This window comes from Protomyctophum bolini, assembly GCF_963924005.1.
Source record: "Protomyctophum bolini genome assembly, chromosome: 9".
NCBI classification, from domain to species: Eukaryota; Metazoa; Chordata; class Actinopteri; order Myctophiformes; family Myctophidae; genus Protomyctophum; species Protomyctophum bolini.
The window spans coordinates 6178776-6196018 of record NC_137870.1 but is presented as its reverse complement, the minus strand read 5'-3'; the positions used below and the strand labels follow the sequence as shown (position 1 = coordinate 6196018).

General features: G+C 41.8%; 1 protein-coding gene across 4 annotated transcripts in view; it reads right to left on the bottom strand.

Annotated features, from left to right (window-relative positions):
• Positions 1–17243, bottom strand: part of LOC308321448 (beta-arrestin-1-like) — a 69776-nt gene that overhangs the window by 26175 nt on the left and 26358 nt on the right. For all 4 annotated transcript variants that reach the window (XM_080772338.1, XM_080772337.1, XM_080772340.1 and 1 more), the window contains one exon: positions 70–100. In XM_080772338.1, coding sequence (XP_080628464.1) covers positions 70–100 — 31 coding nt within the window. The remainder of the gene's footprint in view (positions 1–69; positions 101–17243) is intronic.

Here is a 17243-nt window from a genome sequence, read left to right as displayed (position 1 = left end):
TTGAAAACTAGAAATACTCTAGTAAAGTAAAAATAGAGCTGCTGTGTAAATGGAGTACCGGTAACTCACCTTTCCATTGGGACTCGCTTTCTTAAAAACCCTGTAACAAAACACAAACAGAGATGCACTTTATCTTGGTCTGTGTGTCCACACGCGTGCACGCACACTAGGGATGCCACAAAGTGACCATCAGCCAAATCGAATAGTCGACAGCTCTGCCGATTAATAATCGATTAATTGAACCCACCCCCAATCAATATCAGATAAAACTTTTAAGATTTTATATTATGCACATGCCATGGTCACATAACCATTATATGTTGAGTGCACATGCTTTGATGGTTACAGTTTTATAATCAGTTTTGATGAGTAAACCTTTGTGGAGATCTTCTCAGTTCTCATTGTATGCTAGTTACTGCCATTCAGGATGGAAAATGAAATCCATTTGGATTTGGGGAGAAGTAGTTTCATAAGGGGCTGGTATGAAGTACTTGATATAAAGAGAACATGTTCAGTTCACTAGTCTACACTCTACTCTACAACTGCCTTAATTTCATCTGATTGTCTGTCTGGCAGGCACTTAACAAGCGATCGTTAACTGTGTCTGTTAGAGACAGGGGCAGAGAAGAGTGGCTTTGCTCAACTTGATTTATACTTATATTCTCCACTCTGATGAAGGTACATGTTCGATGTATCATGCAGCCTTACTTATTAGCCTATATTTTGGCTATTATTTCGATTATGAAATATTAAAATCGATTTCGGAGACTCCGACGATTAATCGTAAAATCGATTAATGGGCGGCATCCCTAACGCACACACAATGAACTGCTACAGTATCATTATACAAATCACATTGAGTACATAGTATAGTATAGTATAGTTTAATAGGCTATACTACTCAATATTTGAGTGTGTGTGTGTGCGTGTGTTTGAATATAGTGTGTCGTGTCTGTTCGTCTCTGTGTGTACAGTTAAGTACATACATGGAAAGATATGAACTATTTAAAATCCATGAACCACTTCAACCCTCCAACAGTACATTATATACTTGGTTGACCAGGGTCCCCCGGGGGTCTGAACTTGGCCCCATCCTTTTCCCTCAACATTACAAGCCAACATAGCAAAACGCAGTTTCACCAAATGTTCAGCTATGTGTTTCAGTATAATTTATAATCTATTGGGGGCTATGTCGTGCCCCGAAACAAAATCTGAGGCTGAAAAAAAAAAAAAGCCTTGCTTATTTCGGACCCTGGTCTTGGAATGACCTACAGACCAGACTCAAACTGGCTGCTGTGGTTCCCCTATAGTGAGCTGTAAAAGGATTGCCATGGGCATGCTTCCCAAACACGGCATCTGCTTTGACATTATAGCAAATGTTCTCTTGCTTTTTAGTTTACTAGCAAATGTCGTTGCTTAGTTTTTATTTAGTATAGTCTTTATTGGTTAACGTTCCTGTTTCTTCGGTAGTGGGTACTGTATTTATGAGCATTGTAGGTTTGTCCTGTTTTTTGTTGTGTATTTACCGTTTATTGTTACTGGCAGAGAGAGCTGTGTCACTTATTTTGCCTCTTCTCTTGGCCAGTTCACACTTGTAAAAGAGACTTCAGTCTCAATGTGGTTTTTACTGGTTAAATAAAGGTTAAGAAAAACAAAAAAAACGGAGAAAGCATCTTTGCCATTTTAGTTTTTAGCTACATATTAGCAGATTTACCACATTGTTTCTTTATACTTTTTAACTCAAAATGCTTCTGAAGGTTATTGGAACAAAAATATTGTTGAGATGGCCATGAAACAATTTGAGAACCACTGAGCAAGTTAGCAACCTAGGTTTTTCTGAAAACTGCTAGGATTTAAAAGACATTTTTACAATCGGCCTCAGGTCTTAAGGTTATGAACGTACTGTGTGATTATGGATGGAGGCAGTGTGGCTACATCAATGTGTGAATAGTGCATGTTTGTTGGTAGGGTGTGTGTGTGGCTGTTTTTCTTTTTTTTAGCTTGAGCCCCTGCCCCCAAAATGTCATCCCTGTCAGTCAGGCAGTCAGTAGGTTAGTCATTGAGTCTTTCAGCCTAATGCACATCCGATACAATTATGTCCCTGCCTTCTCTCTCTCTCTCTCTCTCTCTCTCCTCTCTCTCTCTCTCTCTCTGACTTAATGCTATCATAAATTACCCTCCATATCTGCTGCCCAGCGTCCATTAGCTTTCAGACCCCCCCCCACCCTTCCCAGAAGAATTGGCCCCTGGGATTCTGGAAAAACAAAGGATGTGATGTCATTATCCATAGGAAATGATGTCCCTGTGTGGCGAGCTGTAGAAAACATGCTAGTCCACTAGGACATACAACAGTCAGACGTAAAACATGCTAGTGCACTAGGACATACAACAGTCAGACGTAAAACATGCTAGTGCACTAGGACATACAACAGTCAGACGTAAAACATGCTAGTGCACTAGGACATACAACAGTCAGACGTAAAACATGCTAGTGCACTAGGACATACAACAGTCAGACGTAAAACATGCTAGTGCACTAGGACATACAACAGTCAGACGTAAAACATGCTAGTGCACTAGGACATACAACAGTCAGACGTCCATCACTAGGACATACAACAGTCAGACATCCATCAAGTTGTCCGGCCAACACTTTGGCCCAAATCACATTCTGTTGGCCTTGAATCAGATTGGTATTCATCACGTCTGAACAGCTTAAAAACACATATAGACGTGTCAGTCTGGACACTCGGACATGTGAGGACAGATTCACACTATACACTCTGTCATATAATAGCATTGCTTGCCAAAAATGGAAGATCTATACAAGCTCGCAACGCAATGTAGATATTTTTATAATGCAACCTTTTATATCTGCTTATTTGTCAGAACAGGTCAGCTCAGCTAAGGGTGGCAGTGTCTTGAGTGTACATGGTTTTTCAGTCCCGTTGAGAACTCTAGTTTTCACCGGCTGCCGGGCCCGGCTGGCTGCACTAATAACTTTGGGACAGGCCCGTCTGGAGTTTAAATGGACAGGTATCGGTCAAAAAGGGAGACATCGAAGGGAAAGGACGGACGAGGAAGGATCAACATAATGGAATGTCAGAACAGGTTATAGCTGGAGATCTAAGGGTTTGAGGTTTGAGGTCAGATGTAGAGTTGGTGGCCAATATTGATGGCACCAGGTCTCTCCGTATATGGGCATTCCCGTATAGAGCCCAGCTAAAATATCGTAAACATTTGTCGCTTCCAGCCAGCATCCTCGTTGTGGGGCAAGTATAGGGCCCTCAGGAGAGACACAGATCAATCACTTTGCTAGAGTGACATGATGAGCTAGTATAGCCTAAACAGTGACTTTTCCAACCATGCCATTACACTACTTTAATGGTGCAGATTTGCTCGGTTCATATACTAATACTTGTGCCATAACAGAAGGACTTCAGAAGGAAGGATTTTATTGTCTGGACTTTCTATCAAACAATCAAGTTTCAAGCAAAATGTGCAGCTGACGCACACAGAACCATGGAAGCATAACAGCCTGCAAGCACTGGTCATTTAATTAAGCCACATATAATCAACGAGGTTTCTATTTGAATTATAGCTGTCTATAGCTGGTCATGTCATGATTTTATTTATATATATATATCACTATTAGTATAATTGTAATCCATCTGCAACCTAGCATAGTGAGCTTGCAGATCAGCTATTTCCAATGAACAGATTTAACAGTTAAAAACCACCACACTACATTGTATTGTATATCTTGTTAACCCATTCTGACATGAGATCAGATTCATACGAGGTTTCCACTGGACACACACTGGTCTGATTAACCCATTCTGACCTGAGATCAGATTAAAAAAATGTGAGTCGTTCTTCGATTTTTCAAAAATAGCAGACCTACAAGCTCGTAGCGCGCCACTCGGTGGCGCGCTATGAGCTTGTAGATCTGCTATTTTTCAATAGCTAAAGCATAACATGATGCTAACACCAAAACGGGTTCCCGTTCAGAATGGGTTAAAGTGTACTTGATTAATGTATTCATCCGTTCTAATGAACACCCAGAAAATAGCCAAAACGTCACTGCACTGCGAAAGACGTAAAGGTAGGTCAACTGTCAATTATCTGTAGCTTATTAAAATAGACAATCTATCTATACCCTGGTGAGCTGCAGATCAGCCATTTCCATTAATGAACAGAGTTAACGTGGAGATTAACAATCAATAGAAAAACGCACCGGATCTAGAGGTACGTGGGCCTATTATATATTGTTAATAAGTGTTCTTGAATCATAGCCTAACATGTGTTATCATATAGGCAAATGGGCAATCAGTTTGAGCACCCACCGGCAGATGTAAAATAAACAATTACATGTATATTAATTCGTTCCTTCAATAAGGTATAGGCTACTGAGCTGCATCAGAGGTTGTAGCCTTGAAAGTGGGGCAGTAGCTGTCAAAATCATCTTTCCATTCTGTGTGTGAGTGTGTCATAATAACCCCGATTTTGCGTAGATAAAGCTCTCTTCCTAATAGCTGTATACGTATGTTGAGCGTATAAGCCTCGTCTTTCCATTAGTTTTCCGTTCAATCTTTAGTCGGCAAATGAGTAATTTTACAAACGCAAAGCGTGTGAATTGTCATTCACACCGTTCAGCTATGGTCCAGTTTGCCCCACAACAGGGCGAGGGGGGCGGAGATCTGAGAGAGGGGGCTCTCTTTGTCGAGACGTTGCTGGAAACTATATGGGCTTAATATTGATGACATCAGGGATCTCCATCCCTGATGATGTCACGTGATGTCACAAAGCATGACCATGTATGGTGATGCCTGGGGTGACCAACCAAACAACTGACTGACTGACGGGAAATACACGATTTAATAGTAAATGCGACCTGTCGCAAAAATCACACCCGTGTGAAGTGAGGGGCGCTCTTATCATCATACGTCATCATCTAATTCTGGCCAATCACAATTTGCGTCCTCACTTTTGCCTTCAATGTTTGTGTTTACACACTTTTGTCTTCTTTGTGTTTACACAGACCCTCAGAGCTGTACTAGCACCCCTCAATAAAGTCTGGTAAAATGTATTACAAGACACAACCACACTTACAATTGCTGAATCTTTCTCGTTGTGCTTTATCCTTTTGACAGATATATGTTTATGCATATATCATATTGATTGATATGCATATATCAATCAATTTACAACATTGGTATTTTCTATTTTTGTCTAGCTGGATGGAATATCGACTACTACATGGCTCCTGCTAGTCTACGTGATGCACAGTGAATGAAATGTGACTGTGTTGCAGCCTTCTCTACAAAGCACGCTCCATGTCTCAGCCTGACTCTGAAAAACTAGTCCATGCATCTCCAACATGCAGGTTAGATGACTGAAAGACAAATACTGTAGACACAAAAATCTACAAGACAAGACAAAAATAAAGGGATTAATAGTATTAATAGTAAAAAAAACTAAAACAAATTTTTATTATATTTGTTATAATAAAATACTGGTAGAAGTTAAACGAATATTAGTCGATCCGCCATCCATTATGAATGTCTGACTGGACAATTATGACAATTACTTTTAACTGGACTTCCCCCAAAACTGTGGCAATACTCCAGCTCATTCCACAGTGTGTAGCCAGAGTTCTTGCTCTCACTGTCTCACACACACTCCTATCATTAGCTCCTTGGCTTATACCACAGCTTCTCACCCTTTTTGGCTGGTGACAATACAAATGGAATGATGGCTACAATAACCTTAATAATAGAGAAAATACTGAAATCAGATCAGATAATCATTAAGGAAATGTAAACCCTTGAGTTCTATTTTCCATCATTTTCAAAACCCACAGGTTGAGAACCCCTGCTCCATACAATAAAGTATTGTGTTCAAAGTTCTACTACCTACAAGGCCTTAAATTGTCTAACTCCTATATACATACGGTATCTACTGTAAATCTGTGTTGAAGTTTCTTTTAGTACTCAAATCTGCCTTCTTCCACCTCAAAAACATTTCCTGACTCCGGCCAGTACCACTCACAGACTCTTCTCAGTCGCTTTCATCTCACCCCGCCTGGATTACTGTAATGGTGTCTTGTTCAGGCTCCCCAACAGAGCCCTGGACAGACTGCAGTATGTGCAACATTCAGCTGCCAGAGTGCTCACCCGTATCAAACCCTGGCAGCACACATCACCCCCCTGCACCCTCAAACAACTCCACTGGCTTCCGGTTATAAGTTCCGCATCACCTATAAAGCTCTCCATGCATGCACTATACTGTAGCACGGGACCTGTCAGAACTACAGGATTATACACCCCACTACCCCAGTGCAGAACCTGAGGTCTTCTGACTTGGGACTCCTATAGTCACTATCCATGAGCAAAAAGCGGACCCTATAGGGCGGCGATAGAGCGTTCAGTGTGGCAGCCCCGGCCCCCTAGCCCTCTGGAGCTCTCTCCCCATGTATCGCCAGACGCCAACATTGGACACTACACAAGTCTACACACTGAAGAGACACTTGTTTATTCAGGCTATTGGCAATTACTTAGCTTATATTTTGTATTGTTAGAGCATCCTTTTTGAAAGGAGCTATACAATTATGACCTGAGATCTTTTACAACTGTGTCATCTTTTAAAAGCAGACTTTCTCTATCCTTTCAGTTCCATAGTTAATTATTCAGAGTATGAGATGAGGTGCATCGATGCACATTGCTGACCTCCCCGTCACCCGGTTGTGTCTCTTATCGTTTGAGTGCCTAGCCACTCCAATGACCAGCTATGTGTGTCCCTGTGTGTACAAGCACGCACGCACGCACGCACGCACGCACGCACGCAGCCTGCACCACTCAGTTCAGACGGGTCGGATTTATTTTACTTTCAAATACAAGGCTACATGTTTCTTTCTGTAGCTATGTCGTTCCTGCACTTTATAGTTAGATGTTTTCGTCAGTAGCTCATGTCCAGCCCAGCACACTGCCTATGATGAGAGCTTTACAGTCTCTTTACAAGCTCTGATGTACGATAGAGAACACCAAATCTTTATTGCTTGCATATCCATAGCCGACATAAGACTGGGTTTTGAAGTTTTGTGTGTATAAACACTACTGTCCCACAACGCAGAGGGGGGCGAGGGATTCACAGCTGGAGAAGTTAATTAAAAAAAAACTCACGCTGCCTCAAAGGCTAATGATACAGTTAATGAAAGTTGATGAAAAAAAATGATAAATAGTCACGCAAAGCCTCTTATCTGTAACCTATCAAATAACAGCATATATCAAATAATACGGAAACATAAAATGTACAGTCAGATAGGCCTATAAATAAAGTGAGTGACAGGTTAGTGTATCAATGTAAATGAGATCATGCGAAGCTGACAGATTAGCAGACTCTATGCCAGAGTTCTTATTGCCAAAAAAGACACAAAATGGGGGGAAAAAGATTTGTGGCATTTCGTATAACAAACAGCGAGCTTGATATTTTGACAGATATGATTTGATGAATTTGCCCCATAATAGTGATTCCACAATGAATGGGGTTAGCTGCATACATTTCTACAGTAAGTCTATTTTACACCGTGAATAATAATAGTAGTGGTGGTGGAGGTAGTACTGTAGAACTATAGTACTACTAATACTAGTGTATAGCCTCGGACGGGAGGCCGAACCCGGGACCTCGTATCAACAAGCCGTGTGTATACGTTAACCAATCGGTTAAATAGCCATGGCCCGATTGGCAAGTAGTAACGCAGCCACCTAGCTAGCCTATACAGTCGCACCCACCCCCCACCCTCACCTGGAAGCGCCAGCCAAGAGCTAGGCGTGACTGACTGGTGGGGACGTCCACCTCCACCCCAGGCAGGTATATATTATATAACATGCTGTCGACTATACGCTCAACGGTGCTATAGTCTTGCAGTGCCACCTTGGGATATAACAGAAACCATGCACACACCGCTGCCACCAATGTATAGCCTCGGCCGGGGGGGTGCGGGAGGCGAACCCGGGGTCTTAAATCAACAAGCCGCGAGCGTTTACCAATCGGCTAAAGAGCCATGGCCCGACAGGCAAGTATAGTAACCACCTATACACCAGTAGTGGCCTACTGTAGCTACAGTAGTATAGTATAGTACTCCTGGTGGCACAGGGTCGAAGCCCACCTCCCCCCCGCCCTCTAAACCCTCAGGAGCATTCACAGCAAATCAATGGATGAACACAAACGGCTGCCAATAAACATTTATCTGATGACTGGGCATCTCACACACACACACACACACACACACACACACACACACACACACACACGCACACACGCACGAGCGGACGCACGCACACGAAGCCATATACTGTAGCCGGGGCGGCTGAGGCACAATACAGTAGAGAGACAGTAGAGGTGGATTCTGGAAGAAGATAAAAAAAAATCCATCTGAGCTTGAGCTGCATTATGGGTGAAATGTTTTAAACATGATCTAGTTACCCAGCAGCCCGTTACCACGGCAACTGACAGGCAGAGCCACATTACAGCTTCCAGATCAGTCATTTATGTCCCCTCCCTCCTCTTAGATCACTGGCATTTACATACAGGCGCCGCCTACCAATAGGAAAGAGTCTCGGATGGGAGTCCATAACCAATACCAATAGGAAAGAGTCTCGGATGGGAGTCCATAACCAATACCAATAGGAAAGAGTCCTGATCGGATTCTACTATAGATCACCAATACCAATACCAGAGACTACAGTATAGTACCAGGTCAGATCCTTGCTAACAGAACAATATGCTGTACCAAAAGAGCACCGAAGTCTGACGTCAATATCGGTAGAGGGCGCAAATCCACAGGTTCATGTACTATTTGCATTATAATCCCCATAGGGGGATTTTAGATCGCCTCATATAAGAACTGTGTTTGAAAAATAAACATGTCATCCCGGGCCACTTCACTCATATGGATATGAGGAATCAACTGACTGAGAGAAAACGCTAATGTTACTGCTACTGAATTACATTTTCGCTAGAAACAGACTGTATCATATATATGAGTGACTGACTGTTGCAAACGATACAGAGACACCTCGCTGACAATAACGCCGAGACAGCTTGTTTTTTTTTTAACCACAACACTTATATGAAACGATTTTTAAGATGAGCCCATGTTATTCTCCATAGAGAAATTGCTTCCGCGAACCAGGGGAATCGAAGGGATGAGCGAGTTACGTCAGGACTTCGGTGCTCTATTTGCTGTACCAATAGTACAAGGATGAGATCCTTGCTAACAGAACAATATGCTGTACCAATAATACAAGGATGAGATCCTTGCTAACAGAACAATATGCTGTACCAATAATAATACAAGGATGAGATCCTTGCTAACAGAACAATATGCTGTACCAATAGTACAAGGATGAGATCCTTGCTAACAGAACAATATGCTGTACCAATAGTACAAGGATGAGATCCTTGCTAACAGAACAATATGCGGTACCAATAATACAAGGATGAGATCCTTGCTAACAGAACAATATGCTGTACCAATAGTACAAGGATGAGATCCTTGCTAACAGAACAATATGCTGTACCAATAGTACAAGGATGAGATCCTTGCTAACAGAACAATATGCTGTACCAATAATACAAGGATGAGATCCTTGCTAACAGAACAATATGCTGTACCAATAGTACAAGGATGAGATCCTTGCTAACAGAACAATATGCTGTACCAATAGTACAAGGATGAGATCCTTGCTAACAGAACAATATGCTGTACCAATAATACAAGGATGAGATCCTTGCTAACAGAACAATATGCTGTACCAATAACACAAGGATGAGATCCTTGCTAACAGAACAATATGCTGTACCAACAATACAAGGATGAGATCCTTGCTAACAGAACAATATGCTGTACCAATAATACAAGGATGAGATCCTTGCTAACAGAACAATATGCTGTACCAATAGTACAAGGATGAGATCCTTGCTAACAGAACAATATGCTGTACCAATAGTACAAGGATGAGATCCTTGCTAACAGAACAATATGCTGTACCAATAATACAAGGATGAGATCCTTGCTAACAGAACAATATGCTGTACCAATAGTACAAGGATGAGATCCTTGCTAACAGAACAATATGCTGTACCAATAGTACAAGGATGAGATCCTTGCTAACAGAACAATATGCTGTACCAATAATACAAGGATGAGATCCTTGCTAACAGAACAATATGCTGTACCAATAACACAAGGATGAGATCCTTGCTAACAGAACAATATGCTGTACCAACAATACAAGGATGAGATCCTTGCTAACAGAACAATATGCTGTACCAATAATACAAGGATGAGATCCTACTAACTAGATCACTGGTTCCCAAACTTCAGGTCGAGACCCAAAAGACCCAAAGTTTAGACCCAGACGAGTGAAAGCGCTTTTAGATCGGCTTTTCACTACTTCTAAATTGTTTTATTTTTTTAATGGAATTTCTTAGATTTGTTTGTTTGAACATTTATAGAAGTTATAATTATTTAGCACACATCTGTTCTTCTGGGGGTCCCCATCTCATTTTCAGAGGGGGGTGGGGGGGGTGGGGGGTCCACGGCCAAATAGACTAGAGTATATATGTGGGGGTCCACGGCCAAATAGACTAGAGTATATATGTGGGGGTCCACAGCCAAATAGACCAGAGTATATATGTGGGGGTCCACAGCCAAATAGACTAGAGTATATATGTGGGGGTCCACAGCCAAATAGACTAGAGTATATATGTGGGGGTCCACAGCCAAATAGACTAGAGTATATATGTGGGGGTCCACAGCCAAATAGACTAGAGTATATATGTGGGGGTCCACAGCCAAATAGACTAGAGTATATATGTGGGGGTCCACAGCCAAATAGACTAGAGTATATATGTGGGGGTCCACGGCCAAATAGACTAGAGTATATATGTGGGGGTCCACAGCCAAATAGACTAGAGTATATATGTGGGGGTCCACAGCCAAATAGACTAGAGTATATATGTGGGGGTCCACAGCCAAATAGACTAGAGTATATATGTGGGGGTCCACAGCCAAATAGACTAGAGTATATATGTGGGGGTCCACAGCCAAATAGACTAGAGTATATATGTGGGGGTCAACAGCCAAATAGACTAGACTATATATGTGAGAACCACCGTTAAGGATCAGATCCTAGATCAGTCAATAGTACAAGGGAAGGAGAAAGAAAGAAAGAAAGAAAGAAATTAAGAAAATGCGTGGAGGAAGAGGAAAAGATACTGCAACTATGCTGAAGAGGGAAATTAAAGAGGGGGAGAAGGAGGAGTTTAAGATGTCAGCATCATGATGATGATAATTGAACACGCACGCACGCACGCACGCACGCATGCACACACGCACGCACACTAAAATGCCCACAAATACTGTATACATTTAGAGCACACACACACACGCACACACGCGCATGCATGCATGTCTAAAATGCACACACATACACGTACATCTAGAGTGCATGTACGCGCACGCACGCACGCACGTGCACGCACACACACACACACACACACACACACAGAGAGAGAAAGCAGTACGGAGATAATTAGGAGAGAATTATTCTGTAACCCATAGCAACCATTACAGGAGATGGAGCACAGATACATACACACACACTTACCTTGTGCCTTTATCTCCCATGGTGATGAACACGATAGATGGAGAGAGAGAGAGAGAGAGAGAGATAGGAACGCTGTCAGTCGACAGAACGGAAAGAGAGAGAGAACTCAGCCTCTTCTCTCCGTCGTGGTCTAGCAGGGTCCAGTACGTGTCTCTCTTCTGCTCTCTCTCTCTCTCTGTCTCTCTCACACTCTCACACTCTCTCTCTCACTCACACACACGCACACGCGAGCGCACACATATACACACACACACACACACACACACACACACACACACACACACACACACACACACACACACACACACACACACTGTGTATTCCTCTCTTCTCCTCTCGTCTCTTCCTGTTGGAGCAAATAGAAGCACACTCTTCTCTCTCTCTCTCTCTCTCTCTCTCTCTCTCTCTCTCTCTCTCTCTCTCTCTCTCTCTCTCTCTCTGGGGGTTCCGTTGTTTAAGATCCTCCTCCTCTCCTAATGAGTAGCAGGTGACAGTCAGTCATTCAGTCAGTCAGTGTTTTCTGGCCGGGGGCAGTTTGTCAGAATCCTACTATGACCAGCAGCTGACCACTATACGCACGCACACACACGCACGCACGCACATACACACACACACACACACACACACACACAGTTGCACGCACACGCACGCACACACACCAGCAGCGTGTGTGTGCGTAAGTGCGTGTGCACGCGCAGACTCGTGTGGAGGGATACACAGAGAATATAAACAAAATGTAATGAAGGAAGGAACGCACCATCCATCCTCATAAAACAAATATTGCAGTGGGAGGAAAAGGGGGGAGAAACGAACGCCACAGTTATTATTAGTGAGAAATGAAATCCGAAAGGGCATTTTAACGGCTCGACACACATCACTATAACGATGACCAACAGCAGCTGCTCCATCGTATACAAAAGAAGCCAGCCGAGAATGGGCCGAGCGCAAAGCTGTCAGGTAACAACAGACAGGTCCGTTTTATGGGGATGTACTTATCCTATTCTGGGCGGGCACCCCCTTTTGGTGTTATAGCATCATATTATGCTTTATTAGCTATTGAAAAATAGCAGATCTACAAGCTCGCTACGAGCTTGTAGATCTGCTATTTTTGAAGAAATCGCAAGAACGACTGACGTAGAAACGTAGCTTTTTTCAGAAAAGTGTCAGGATGTAAGAAGACATTTTTTTTTTTAGAATCTGATCTCAGGTCAGAATGGGTTATTGTAGAGATGAGGAGTTATAAGTGCTACCAGGGCTCCAGACAGCAGGGCATTGATCACCCTGCACGACAGGCGGCTTATTAAGCCTCATCAATCCTATGCTGTGTAGAGAGAGAGAGAGAGAGAGAGAGAGAGAGAGAGAGAGAGAGAGAGAGAGAGAGAGAGAGAGAGAGAGAGAGAGAGAGAGAGAGAGAGAGAGAGAGAGAGAGTATCCTCACAGCCAGAGGTCAGAACTCCCTGCAAACACAGCAGCAGTTGGTGTGTACTTTACTGGAGTATACTGTAACTGTGTTTCCATGTTTGATATACAGTAGGCCTACTGTAGGCTACTTTATGCTTCATCTAAGTCAGGCAATTAGATATTGTACTTTGTTTTTTTTACTCCAGTCAGTTACTATTGTTAGTTTGCAGATTTAGATATTTTTTTATTTATATACACTAGTAATTATTCAAATGCTAAATCAGAAACAATCAAACTTTTTCAAACACAGCCAATGTGATCTAGTAATTATTGCCCGACAACATGATAGATATTGATTGAAATGGGCATTCTGCGTAATGAGAACTTTCACTTTTATACTTAGCATAAATTGATACTAAAACTTTTGTACTTTGGACTAAATAAGATTTTGACTTCAGGACTTTTACTTGAACAAATATGTTTTATTGTTTTATTGTTCGGACTGGCAGCCCAACATCTGCTTTTGACCTGTTCAGGATTTCACCCACCTTCCAAGGTGGTTTCAAATGTTATTAACGCATTTTGGGCGGGAACCCCCTATTGGTGTTCGCATTATGTTATGCTTTAGCTATTGAAAAATAGCAGATCTACAAGCTCATAGGTCTGCTATATTTTTGAAAAATCGAAGAACCACTGACATAGAAACATAGCTTCTTCAGAAAACCGTCAGGATGTAGAAGACATTTTTAGAATCTGATCTCAGGTCAAAAGTGTGTCTCGGTCTGATCCCGACTGAGACACATCTTTAGAAATCAGATCAGTCTAATTGATCCATTTGTAACTCAGAGTGCATATTGTAGACTCTCGAGAGTACTACAGTATGAGAGTTATGACTGTGTAGGAGTCTAGGAGACATCTTTGCACTCATGCTCTTCATTACAGTATGCCACAGGGCACCTCAGGTCAGTTTGGAAATCAAATGCCACGCAGTGTCCGCACGGAGAAACCACGAATGCTAATTTAACTCAAAGAGTGTATTAAAATGGAATCCTTTGGAACGGTCTCGGGGGTTACAGGTGGACAAATTAACACTGAGGATTTGGACTGTGTACTACCTTGTAATTTGTGATGAGACTGTAAGTCTCTATGGCTTTAAGTTAATTACCTTTTGATTGAAGTGCAGCCGTCTACAGTTAGGTAATTAAGTCATTCCTTTTGTGAAGTTTAAGTTTTCCTGTTTTCTTGACGAGATGTAGCAAAAGAGACAGAATAATTTTGCTATTTGTCAACATCAACGTATACATAGTCAAGTTAATATCTGACACATGTGCTCATTTTCTTTCTGAATCCAAATGATCTCCCCCCCCCCTTTCTGCGCATTCCCCATTGCTGCTAGATTTTAAACTATTAATGTCTGCCTTAAAAAGGGATTATCATACCTGCCGTACGTGTACTAATTTTATCTGACCTAGTTTTTCATATTTTATTTTTTACTTAATTACATCCATTATTATTATTATCAATAATAATAATATATTATCTATGAGCACAGTCACTTTTGTAATGTTATATTCTTTGAAGGGAAGACCTCTGTACACTCGACTTACTATAATGACAATTGACAACAGGTGCGTCGGCGACAAAGCAGCACACTGCAGACACGTTAGATAAGACATGCAAGGCCTCACTCACACCTTTACAACAGACTGACGTATGCTTGTTGTATGAGATGTATAGCTGATGCAAGCTCGCAAATGCATTTCCAATGGGAGTCACGTGGTTTGACACAACATTTGTGTTGTATGAGGGGGTGAAAACACAAATGTGCAACACAAATGTATTGTGTCAAACCATGTGACTTCCATTGGAAATGCATTGGGGGCAAGATGTATCACACCCTTTGTATACATCTAGCATGCATCGGTGTTGTATGCTAGATCGAAAGGTGTGAGTCGGGCCTATAAGAGGGAGGGACACCCTCATGCCTGAGGAAGGTTGAAAGACGCAAACGTTGCATTTTGGACATTAAATAAAAAGCTCTTGAACCAGTAAGTGACAGTGTGCGGGTCTCCCTCCCTCTCGCAATGTTATATATTCAGCATGGGTAATAGTCAGCAATTATAAAAATCACACCCGTGTGAACTGAGTGGTGCAACTCCCCTCCCCCCCTCCTCTCCTCTATCTCTCTTTCTCTCATTAGCAGGCAACAGTGCAGCACTAATACTATCTCTCTCTCTCTGTTTATGGCACAACAGCGCCCCTACTGGTGCTCATGGCCACATAGGTGAACACGGACATTTCTGTTCCTTGGAGTGGTTGCACCACTCAAAAGAATATAGATGTACGGCACGGTACATAATGGTTTCTAGTGCTAGTCTTTGTGGAACAATGTCAACAGGTTGGAAAGAAACCAAAGCAACTTATCACTTAAAGTAGTATAATTACCCTTTTCCAGTAACTTATAACTAATTACTTTAATTTGAGTAATAATATTACTAATATGTTACCATTTTCTAAAAGTAACTTGTTACTATTTTCACATGCCTTGGTGGTACTGTCACTGTGTGGGCTTTGAGTGTTTATAAATGTTGGGATCGGATGGAGTTGCATTGCAGGTCTGGATAGACTCTAGAGCAGACACAGGAACTACGGTATGCACACTTGTCTGTACAGTATGTGTGAATTATCGGATGCGGAAGGGCAGGCCATAACCCTCTAAGACCCAGCGTTGCTTTATAGCAACAATTTTAATAAAAATATTTTAATTAATTAATTAATATTTTTTTCTGTTCTTTTTTCACCTAAACGTCATCAGTGATGTTCATTGCAATGCCATTGCAATGCCATTGGTCATGATATTTGCATATAAATACCCCCCACAGAGGCTGAAATTCACACAAGTTAAAAATGTCTGGACTAAAATAATTGTAATATGTTTTTTTGTGATCATTAGAATGTCTAGAACATGTTTTATTCATTATTGTGAAAGATATCCCCCCAAATTAAATTATTAATTTATTATATTATATAATTATTATATAATGTGCATAACATTTACATCTTTTTTTTAACCTAATTCCTAGTAGTACAAAGTAGTAGTAAGGTTGAAATCTCTTTTTTTCCAAGTAGAAATTAATCCGGCTTAGAGGGTTAAAACGTCCACAACAAACTGGGTAGTGAGACACGTTTAGGGACAAGAGATACTGGGGGCGAGAAACAAAAAGTAATAAAGTAGTAAGTATAACTAGTTACTTTTGGTAGGGAGTAATATAGGTAAAGTCACAATATTACTTCATTTAACCCATTCTGACCGGGCACCCATTTTGGTGCTAGCATCACGTTATGCTTTAGCTATTTAAAAATAGCAGACCTACAAGCTCGTAGCGCGCCACTCGGTGGCGCGCTACGAGCTTGTAGGTCTGCTATTTTTTGAAAAATCGAAGAACGACTGACATTTTTAGAATCTGATCTCGGGTCAGAATGGGTTAATCAGACCAGTGTGTGTCCCAGTGGAAACCTCGTATGAATCTGATCTCAGGTCAGAATGGGTTAAGTAACTATAGTAATAGGTAATATACTGTATTACCGTTTTTGAGTCACTTTTCCAACCCTGTCTACCCGCCTACGTTTTGGTCCTTGGGTTTTGAGTGAGTGACAAATAATCTCTCTCTCTTTTATTCTCCTCGTCTTGCCAATCTCAACCGGAGGCTGAAGAGCAGCTGTCCTCCTCAGCATGGAACCGGCACAGTACAGTCAATGTCATGACATGCCATGCCGCGCGCCTTTTCTTGTCCCTCACAGCCGAGGGACGCACGTGGCTGCTCATCTTCATCGCGCCAATGATTATCCCATTCTGACCTGAGATCAGATTCATACGAGGTTTCCACTGCGGACACACACTGGTCTGATTAACCCATTCTGACCTGAGATCAGATTAAAAAAATGTCAGTCGTTCTTCGATTTTTCTAAAAATAGCAGATCTACAAGCTCATAGCGCGCCACCGAGTGGCGCGCTATGAGCTTGTAGATCTGCTATTTTTCAATAGGTAAAGCATAACATGATGCCAACACCAAAACGGGTTCCCGTACAGAATGGGTTAAATAACTTAAGATGCTTGTCACTCTCAGAGATGAATCTACGGTCGCTCCTCATATCAAGCCCTGCTTGGT